General features: G+C 36.6%; 1 protein-coding gene across 2 annotated transcripts in view; it reads right to left on the bottom strand.

Moving 5' to 3' along the window:
- Window positions 1-353: 353 nt before the first annotated feature.
- Window positions 354-11,373, bottom strand: part of ER (enhancer of rudimentary protein) — a 191,772-nt gene continuing 180,752 nt past the window's right edge. For both annotated transcript variants that reach the window (XM_089374148.1, XM_089374145.1), the window contains 2 exons: window positions 1,049-1,169; window positions 354-922 (listed from right to left, as the gene is read on the bottom strand). In XM_089374148.1, the coding sequence (XP_089230274.1) occupies window positions 829-922; window positions 1,049-1,169 (215 nt within the window). In that variant the 3' untranslated portion in view covers window positions 354-828. The remainder of the gene's footprint in view (window positions 923-1,048; window positions 1,170-11,373) is intronic.

Raw genomic sequence — 11,373 nt, 5'->3', positions numbered from 1 at the left:
GCAATTCATGTTTTGGCAAAACTTCTAGTTTCCTGTTATAAGAAAATCCTATATGTTTTTGTGGACCAATAATAGAAATGCACAATATTGGTTAATCACAGTTAATGAAACAAGCTTGAGATCAGGAGTCATTAATGTGATCTTTGATGCATCAGTCTACATACAGGACTTACCAATAAATGGAAGTTGTGAGGTAGATAACAGGGATATTCTGAAGACTGAATCTCCGTTGGTATCGAGTGGGAGCCAAGGCAAACGCAAATAATAAGACACACACCTGTCTTAAAATAATCTAAGAATGCTTTGGAGTAATTAATTATATCAGACGAAAGAGACTCTTATGATAGCTGTAATTAAGCTTTTCCAATGGCAGGAATAAATGTATGTTTATATACCACCACACTTTAAAGAGTATATAAATAATTACAGAGTAGCAGCCACACAAACCATCATTCACCATCCGATGCCTTATCAGCTGATTCAGTTTTTTGATTCAGTGAAATACATACTGTAAAAACATGGAAGACTACAAAAAACTGAATCAAAGTATAATCCACATGTTTGATCATACTAACTGTTCGGATTGGATACATACTGACCTTTGTTAGTTTACAGGAGACACCCATCATCTCTCACATCAAGCATGTGAAGCGAACTATGGAGAACCAGTGATTTAATACATAAGAATACTAGCAAGACTTTATGTAATCACCCATATAATATTAAGGTCAAAGAAACTTTCTTCAGTATCCAATACAAAGACCAAGATAGCAAAGCCGTTAAATTTTTTTGTTACTATGTGCACACCTATCCTTCCACACAAAATGTTTAGTGAGCAGCAAGTTTCTTCAAATGCTGAAAAATTCGATGTTTTATCCACTGACGATCATATGGCAGATAAGCTTGAACTGAGTGATCGTATCTGAAAAACACAGTATTGCATTAATAAGAAAAATTATATCATAATTCTGTACTAACGTAGACTATAAGATATGTTTAGTGGATGCACGCTCTAATATATAACTAGTTAAGAAATCACAATACATACACAAGTGCACTCAGGTCTGCTAGCCCATCGATGAAGTTGTAGAGATCAGCAATGTCGTAAGTGATGTTTCGTAAAGCAGGGTTCAATTCTTTCAATTTCCTTTCATACAATCCACAAATCCCTACAAAATTCAGAAAATGTTGACACATTGAATAATACTTGAAAATTAAGCTTTGAATAAATGACATCTCTTCCCTAGATTCCAATACTTCCTATCATGTGAACAATGAATTTGACAGACAAGAATATGCGATAGATTAGTCAGTCTAACTTTCCTACCTTTTTTACAATCTCAAAAATCAGATGGAAAGGAATGTGGCAAAGCAACATTTGCATCCCGATAGACGAATAATATTTACTTTTTCCCTCACACAACATCACACGCAACACAGTTGGATGCTCTTAGAAGTGATCGTCATGAGCATTGATTGCTTTATAAAAGAAAAAGGTGTTTACTTGCTCCTCCAATAATTGAATAGCTTGTCCAGGGTTTCTGAAAGACAAATTTATTTTTTCGTCACTCTTACACAACATCGCATGTAGCATAGTTGGATGCTGTTAAAGTGAGCAGCATAAGCATAAACCACTTTGATTATAATCCTAGAACAAAAAGGTGCATATTTTCTCCTGGAATAGTTGAATACCCTGTAACTTTGTAAGGTGTTCGTATGACTTCATATTTCGTCTCCCTCCATATTAAAATTTAAGATACAGATAAAATCATTTATTTTTGTTCTCAGAAAACAAATTATACTTCTTGATGATTCATAACCAAATTATAACATGATACAAGGAAAAATGGATATAATATATATCCTTGAAATCACTGTCAACATGAAGTTTATTTTACGCTACAATGGTCAAATACAAGACTGTCATCAGATATTCGACAAAAGAGGGAGTCAGACTTGGTTGATATAAGGAGGCAAACTGCATCAAACTTCACACACCTGCCATAAAATTGATTTGTCAAGCGTGATCTTAATCTCTTTCCTACACCAAAATAGGACCAAGGGATCCAGCCATATCAGGTTTCAACATCAAATAGTATGTGCAGATGCTATTTGGGTGGTGAAATCTGTTCGAGGTGAAAACCAAAATCGATATCATATCCTAGGGTTTCTCGGTGCTTTGAAGATGGTCGAATACAAGACAGTTTAACTGAACAAGAGCTTCAAACTTTCATTCCTTTTGAACGCCCTGAGAATCCATTTGCAAAAAAAAGATCCCCCATGTCTCTCGACATCAAGCATACTTATCTACCTTCATTTTTCCTTATGCCACAAAATGTCCAATTTAACTCTTGAAAATATTTTGCTCTCCTGGAGACCAAAAGAAGGCTCTAAAGAATTCAATATGAATTGCATAAGCAGCTTTGATGGTCATACATAAGCACTAAAAATACTTTGTCTACTTTTAGCAGAGTTTTTTTTTAACGAAGCTATTTTTAGTGATCCTCCTAAGAAAAATTATGTTGTGGTTAAAAAAATTTAGGCTGAATTTTCAAATGGATGAAGATCTATTTGTTTTCAGTCTCTGAGTTTGTCAAGTTTGGTATTATAAATATGTACTGTTAACTGATACAAAGGCAGTGAATTCAAGAGAAGCACCTCTGCAGAGTCATCACTTACACTGTGAGCACGTATGAGTTGGTAGCAAATCCTCACTTTGGCTATCATCCCAATTTTCTACATTTTACACACTCGCATCTGTGCTACACCAGCAACATTCTCAACAGCTACGTCAGCCCCTGCTCTAGTGTATTGGATCATGAATTTATCTGATTAGATCAAGCCAGTTTATAAATTTCTTAGGTTATCATGGGTTGGCCCATAATTACTCCCAATTCTGCTCAGATTTTCTTTTCCTGTTGCAAGTTTCTGCTATGATATTCTCTTTTCTAAAGGTTAGAGGCGTTGCGTGGAAGTGTTTTTAAAGCTTAGGCAGATGGCTTCAAATTCATACATTAAAGAATCCCCAGAAGTTATCCAGTGAACACCAAATATTATCCAGCTTCTTGCATGGGAATTATGTAAATTTCAGATAAAACTAATGCATGAAGTGATGCCGATGCAAACTACAGAAATTTTTGTCTTGGCATGTGATGCCAATGTTGCAGCAAAAAATGGATGCAACGATTAGTATTCCTCACCTTGATGGCACATTAAACAGAGAAAAGTTTGACGCACAGATTCAAAGTCTATGTTTAGACCCAAAGAAATTTGGCAGGAAAACAAGAAAACATGATTGCTATAGTCTATATGGAGATCAATCCCTGTATGATAAGCATTGTGCTCTTTTAGGCCTGTTACACCAAAATCTAGCATGGTAGTGCAAAGCTTCACTAGGGCACCTGGACAAAGTGCAACAATAGGAGTGCCACCACAGTCATCTCAGCACTTTTAGGCCTGTTACAGCAAAATCTAGCACGTTAGTGCAAAGCTTCACTAGGTCACCTGGGCAAAGTGCAACAATAGGACTGCCACCACAGTCACCTCAGCATCTACTCCCCCAATTTTAGTGATGCGCACAATCTAACAAAAAGGAGGTTTCCCTAGTAGATCTTAGGAATCAAATAATCCAATCAACTTAAACAAAGTGCGCCCCAAGAGTTCTACAATGGTTTTCCACCAACAGATAAAGATAGGGATTTAGGGTTTGAGGTGGATTATTCAGTAATTTCCAGATTTGAGTTCAAAGGTTCCTATGGTTCCTCTAGAGGCTTAGGTTAACCAAATTAGGCCTAAGTTGCATAAAACGGGGAAACAGGTACGAGTTTCCGAAACGGGCACGGGTATGAAACGCGACCTCCCCAAATTTTGGAAACGGGGAAACACGAATATATATTAGAATTTAGGACATTTAAGAAATGTTATGTGCAATCATAGCATCAGGATACATTATAATTTATTACATTTAAAAATTATGATTAAATTTAGAAGCCACTTTAGTCGCCCAATAAAACAATAGAAAACAAAATAATTAAAAAAAACATAAGACAAAGTCAATTTGCATGAGGAAACTCCGTTGTACGGCCCAGAAACTCATTTCCGGTCACACTGGCCACGTTTCCTCCTCGAGAAACGGGCCAGTACGGTCGGAAACGAGTTTCCACGCCGTACAGTACGGGTTTCCCTATTTCCGTTTCATTTCCGTACGGAAACGGACCCTAGACCCACGTTTCCTGCAACTTAGAATTAGGCCTAAAATGGGTTCTCAAAAGACATTTCTCTCCATCAACAAGTGCAATGAATAGTCCAAGGGGCATGTCTCCTTGTAAAAGGTCATGTCTCACTAGAGATCAAAAGAAAATGCTACATGTTATTGGGCCACTGGCCTACTAGAAATCATTGATCAACATGATCACTCATCAAACTCATCACTGATTCATCACTACTAGAAATGGGGATTATAAACAAGAGCTACATAAACATCATCTAGCTCAATGTCTTCAAACATGGATTCCTCGACCTTATAATATGGTAGAAATTGAAAAAGCTTAACAAACCTAACCAAAAATTTTGTTTTGAGTGTTCATCTCCTCAACCTTGTGATATGGTAGGAAAATTTTAGCATGCTTAACCAATTATTTTGCTTTGAGCGAAGGGTACATTTTTGTTAAGGCCATGTTAGAGGAGTTCAACAATTAATACCACCAACATCAATGGAGTTCAACAATCAATACCACCAACATCAAGTTACATAAAGGGATTCATGCTCTTGATCAAATGCCAATCCCATACCCTCACACATGACAGAATCGAATGGAAACATCGAAATCTCCAAAAACGTGAAATCCTAAAAACTGTTAAGTCTGTTGCATTTTGAGTAAGATCTAAAATTCTAGTTTCTCCATATGAAAAAAAATGAAATTGGAACCACTCTCAAACATAATTAAGCAATCAATGGGAATGTTAAAAATTTAAGTAACAGGATTTAACATTACCATTGATTGTTAGCATTGCTAAGGTTGAGTTCAAGTTTTTTTTAGGTTTAGGGTTTAGGAGGGGGAGGGTTGGTTTTATGGCCAAGATGGTTTTTTTGGGAGGAAAACAACCCTTGGTTTCCTCCAAAACCACCTAAGAAAACTGCCACCGGGGGTACCAAACTCCCCCACACATGTGAGATCTAACCAGGTCAGTTGGGTACATAACTAGTACAAACCAGCCTCCCATCTATGATTTTCTACCGTTTTGTTGCATAAGTCTACCTAACCAGCCAGTTTGACTGATTTCCGGTTCAAACTAGTCCATTTTTAAAACTATGGTCATATCAAATGATTTAGAAAGACTATCTTTTTCTTCTTGTATCAAATCATTATTGCTTCCTGTAATTATCAAGTCATCAACATATACAACCATAATTATAATTTTTTCACCTCTTATTTAATATATAAGTTGGAGTTAGAATCACTTCTTTAGAAATTTCTTAATTAAAGATACTAATATTTTCAAAACATGCTCGAGGGGCTTATTTTAGTTCATACAAGGCCTTCACTAACATATATTACCGCTCGCTGTAATTATCAAGTCATCAACATATACAACCATAATTATAATTTCTTTACCTCTTTCTTTGATATATAAGTTAGGGTTAGAATCACTTTTTTTGAAATTTTTTAATTTAAGAGGCTGATTAATCTTTTCAAACCATGCTCGAGGGGCTTGTTTTAGTCCAGACTCCATACAAGGCCTTCAATAAAATACATATTAAGTTTTCTTTTCCTTCAACTAGAAATCTTTCAAGCTACTCCATATATACTTTTTCTTGTAAATCTCCATTCAAAAAAGCACTTTTAACATCCATCTGGTGTAGTTGCCATCCAAACTATGCTGCAAAAGCTAACAATATTATGATTGTTATTAATTTTCCAGCACGAGAAAATGTTTCCTCATAATCAATACCTTCTTTTTGTGCATATCCTTTTGCTATTAGCCTTGTTATATATTTATCAATGGAGCAATTTGATTTTAATTTTGTGCGATGCACCAATTTACAACCTATAGGTTTCTTAGTTGAGGGTAATTCAACTAACCTTTGAGTGTTTGTTTTTTATCCATTAGAGAAACTTTGAAGTTAAAAGTAGGCCTCAAAACAAAAATGTACAACCAAAATCAACTTTATAAGAACCAATGAAATTGAAGATGATGATATCAACCATGGGGGATGATTCACCATTTCTAGAGTAAAAGGGTAAATTGATTAAAAAAATAAGAAAACTACTTTTTCAAATTGTATTTTCAACTTATCTCTCTACGGTTTTACTCAAATTTTGAGCGGGAGCACTCGTTGGATGTGGAATTTAGTTTTGCATCCAAGGAGTACCATATTGAATACTTTCGATGGAGCCCACTACATGAAAAATGAGAAATACATGAAAAACATTATTGCAATCATGCTTTTTCATGTATTCCTCATTTTTTATGTATCAGGATCCATCAAAAATATTTAGCATGGGTACTCTTTGGATGTGAAATTAAATTTTGCATCCAAAGAGTGCTCCTACTCAAAATTTGAGCAAAACAGTAGGAAGATTAGTTGAAAAAGTAGTTTTTTCTTTTCTCACTCCAAAACTTGATGAGGTAATCTAATCTTATTTTATTATTTCCACCATTATTTTATAATTTTCCTTGGTCAAAATTTCTCTAATGAAAGCAACATATTCAGTTTGTATAGCATCTCTCCAATCTTCTTTTTGATTTACTTCATGAAAAGAAACTGGATCATTAAGAATGCACAACATTGCACATTAAAGCAAGATTTACCTGATGTGGTGATTATGACTTTGTTTTTCTTTGTCCTTCTTGTATCTCATCTGGCTTTATATTTTAAGAGTCCTATAGAACCATTTTCATCTTTTTTGAGATCAATTGTCATCTTTCAAAGATTGAATACCATATTTTCTTTACCATCTTGTTCTTTTTTATTGCCATCTTTTTCATCGAACTCTACATTATTTTCTTCCACTTCTTTGTATTTTTCTCTTTTATGCCTTCTGTTCAGAAACCAAGGGTTGGAAGATAATGATTGATTTCTCTTGATAATTACTTGTGAATGTTTGTTGGCCTCTTATTAAATTTATATTCTCTTCATCAAGCAATTACCAAAACATAAAGATCACAAAGAGCCAAAGAACACAAACCCAAAATATTTGGTTCTTATAGAATCAGATCAAAGTGAGATATCCAAGACCCAAGACCAAGACCAAGAATGCTACAAAGACCCAATTCAACTCTCCTCCAAGATTCCTCCAACCAAGTCAAAGTCAACAATAGTCAACGCTGGTCAATTCTCTGAAATTTGGTCAACTCCTGTAATTTCGCCCCCCTGTAATTTCGCCCCTATAATAGCCTATGAAAAATAGCAAAAACTTCACATATGTGAGTAGAATTAGGGTAGAAACAGCTCGTCTTCGCTCTCCTTTGATTGTCTTGTTAAAATGTGCAACTAGGGCCAAATTCCACTTTACGCAACTCATTTGAAGAAGATGATTATTGGATTGAATTCCTCTTTCCGAGAGGTCCAAAACTGATCTAACGCTCACTAAAATCGAACAAGGAGAAACACGTGTAATTGGTCAAGGTCGACTTGGGGTCTTATTAGTCAAATTGACCCTCCTCCATCACATATAAATAAAAGAGACCTTCAACCTCATTTGACACATTCCACACACATCATATTCTTCTCTCTCCTTCGTTGATTAGGTTGTACAAGTCTAAGGTAGCCTGTTCTTCTTCCACAAGCGCGAGTTTTGGAGCTGATTTGACCTACATTGACTATTTGTTTTGAGGAGACTTTGACCAGCATTGACTGAGGGATTTAAGGGATAGTTTGACTGTAATTTTTGTGGGAGAATCTCTATTTGGCTAGGCCGCATATTCTGGTATAGTTACCGAGATTTTCTGGGCAGGTTGACCTACATTGACCGTAGACCTATGTTGATTGTTTTGACCACAAAATTGACTTTCTAGTTGACTGAGTTTGGTTGCTCCTTTGTTGACTATTTTTACTGCTAGTTGGCCTCCAAGGAAGGCCGAATTGCTTTGACCTTGACCGCGCTCAAGGAGGACTCTTTTTCTGTTACATTGACCACATTTGACTTTTTGTTTAAGGTTGTCTGGTTGTTGTTGATCGAGAGCAAGATTGCAAACTTTGTTTGGGCCATCTATTTAACTAAGGGCAATGGTATTGGATCATCTACTTGGAAAGTCAAGTCACATTGACTTTGACTTCATCATCATTGTACATTATTGGACTCTCTCTCTCTTCTGAACATTTGATATTTGATAATAAGAAGGATTGACCAAATATTTTCCCCATCTTGGGGTTTTTACTTGGCTTGAACCAAATTCTTGTGTTCTCTTGTCATGGCTTGTCTTCTCTTGTCATGGTTCTATCTACAGTTATTGTCAATGTGAATTAATGGTTAATGTGATTGTTATTGGAAATTAAAGTGGAAATCATCATTGGGCTAATAAAAGGACATTGAAGTAATTGTTGCAAGCATAGAACATACCATTGCTATCTAAATTAACATAGTATTAGAGCCCAGGTGAGGACAAGCCCAAGCAAGAGAGAAAAGAAATCACTAAGATATCTATTGGAAAAAGATTATTGGACAAGTCTCTGTGGCCTCTACATCTTACTTCAAGACTGAAGACAAGCTCAATGACAAATCTAAAGATGACTTTGGACTTGACTTTGGAAGAGCATGAAGTATTGGACTATGTGCAAGGAAAATTTGTGGAGCCTCCTTCAAATGCGCCTGTTTCTACGAAAACGAAGTATAGAAAAGGTGAGGTCAAAGCGAAGAAAATTTTGATTGACTCCATTCAAAAGCATTTGGTTGCCTACATTTCTGATCTGGGAACTTCTAAGGAAATGTATGATATGTTGGTTGGGAGTTCAAAGTGAACAATACAAGTCAAATTCTCTTTCTCAAGAACAAATTGAAGGATATCAAGATGGAAAAAGGGGAGTCTATCCAATCCTACTTCATGAGAATAACTCAAATCAAGAATGACCTGCTATCTATTGGAGAAGTTATTGCTAACAAGGAGCACACTCTCATTGCTCTTGGAGGTCTTTCAAGACCATGGAATATATTTACCACCACCATTGTCAACAATGACATGATACCTGGTTTTGATGAGTTATTGGCTAGATACACTCAAGAGGAAACAAGGATTATGGAGAGAGATAAATCCAACAATGGAAATGAACCCACTACTTTCTTTGCACATGCAAAGAGGAAGAATGATGTTGGTCCAAAGAGACAGGGTCAAGGATCTAAGAAAGTATTCAAAGGAAGAGACAAAGGAAGATGCTACATTTGCAACAGGTTCAGCCACTATGCTAGAGAGTGTCCTCACAAGAAAAATCCTCCAACGGATGACAATAACAACGACAACAATTTCAAAAGAAATGGCAATCAAAGGAACAACAGGTATAACAACAAAGGAAAGAGGAATGCTCTCGCTACTCGAGATGGAAATAGTCGACCTCCCAAGAGAACAAGAAATGTCGAGTATGATGAAAGTAATGTTGTAGAAAACCAAGATGAGTTCTATCTTATTTCTGCTCTATCTACTACCTCTCCTCCAAATAATTTGGATCATTGGTTAATTGATAGCGGAGCCTCAAGGCATTTCGCTGGATACAAGGAGGCCCTCTCATATTTAGTTGAGAAGAAAACTAATCTAAAGATCATACTTGGAGATAATGCCACCTACCCCGTGAAAGGGATAGGAATTGTCACTCTTCACTTGAATTATGGTCAAACCATACATCTACAGGAAGTGTTGTATGTGCCCGATTTGAAGAAGAACCTAGTGTTTATTTTTGCGATGGAAGACAAAGGCTTCAAAGTAGCTTTCATTGATGGAAAGGTATGTAGAAGGCATAGGAACCCTAAAGATGCTTTTACTTTTGGATTTAGGGTTGAAGGTCTCTATCAAGATGGTGGAAGTCCTTTGGGAGCTTTGGCAAGTGATACTTCTCTTCAATGTGAGCTATGGCACCGGAGATTTGCCCACTTACATTATAGAGCCTTACCTGGGGTAAGGAAGATGATCATAGGGATGCCTGAGTTTAACATGAACCATGAAGGAGTATGTCAGGGATGTGCAGTTGGGAAACATACAAAGGGACCATTCCCTTCTAGTGAAAGCAAGACAACTGATATTCTTCAATTGATCCATTCTGACATGTTTGGTATCTTGCCCGTAACTTCATTAGGAGGATACTCATACTATGCAATTTTTGTGGATGACTTCTCACGCAAAACATGGATTTATTTCTTGAAGAAGAAGGATGAAGTGTTCAAGTGGTTCCATTGTTTTAAGGCATTGGTGGAGAATCAAACAAGGAAGAAGATCAAGACATAAAGGACTAACAATGGAACCAAATATGAATCCAATGAATTCAATGACTTTTGCAGGGAGGTTGGCATTAAGAGGGAGACAATTTTTCCATACACTCCAGAGAAAAATGGTGTTGTTGAAAGGAAAAATCGAATATTCATGGAAGCCATCGGTGCCATGATCTATGATCAAGGTCTACTGAAATTCTTGTGGGGAGAAGCTGCCAACACTATCGTATATGTTCAAAATAGGAGACCTCATCAAGCCTTGGATTTCAAGACACTTGAGGAAGACTTCACTGGTAAGAAACCTAATGTTTCTCAATTTAGAATCTTTGGTTGTCCTGTATACTTTCATGTGTCTAAAACGAAAACGAACAAGCTAGAAGCTTCTGGGAAGAAAGGTATAGTCACCGGATATAGTGAAAATCCAAAGGCATATAGAATATATGTACCTAGTCAAAGAGATGTAGAAGTAACTAGAGATGTTACCTTTGACGAAGACACTGCCCTCGGAAAACCAGAGATCTGTCCATCTCATGGAAGGACGATGATGATGGTGCCAAAAAATAAGAAGAACCTCTAACGGATGAGCCTATGCTCGATGTTGATGGCCCGATGGATCCTCTTGATCCACCTCTTGGTGATCCCTCTACCTCAAGGAAAAGACCACTATGGCTCAAGGATACACTTCAAGATGCTGAAAAGCATACTACTCCAAAAGGGACATTTCGCGAAGGTAAGAAGCCTAATTGGTATCAAGAGTACTTGGCTACCATGAGTACTACTACTCAAGTTGAACCTTGCACGTTTGAAGAAGATGTAAAGCACCAGGTATGAAAAGATGTGATGAATGAGGAATATGAATCAATCATGAAAAACGATGTCTGTGAAGTGGTTCCTAGACCCAAGGACAAGTTTTTGGTCACTTCTAAATGGATCTACAAGATAAAACATGGAGCTG

This window comes from Pinus tabuliformis, chromosome 8 (genome assembly GCF_031772625.1).
Source record: "Pinus tabuliformis cultivar Carrire ecotype Pingquan chromosome 8, CPIR1, whole genome shotgun sequence".
Lineage (NCBI taxonomy): Eukaryota > Viridiplantae > Streptophyta > Pinopsida > Pinales > Pinaceae > Pinus > Pinus tabuliformis.
This window is presented reverse-complemented; position numbering and strand designations above follow the sequence as displayed.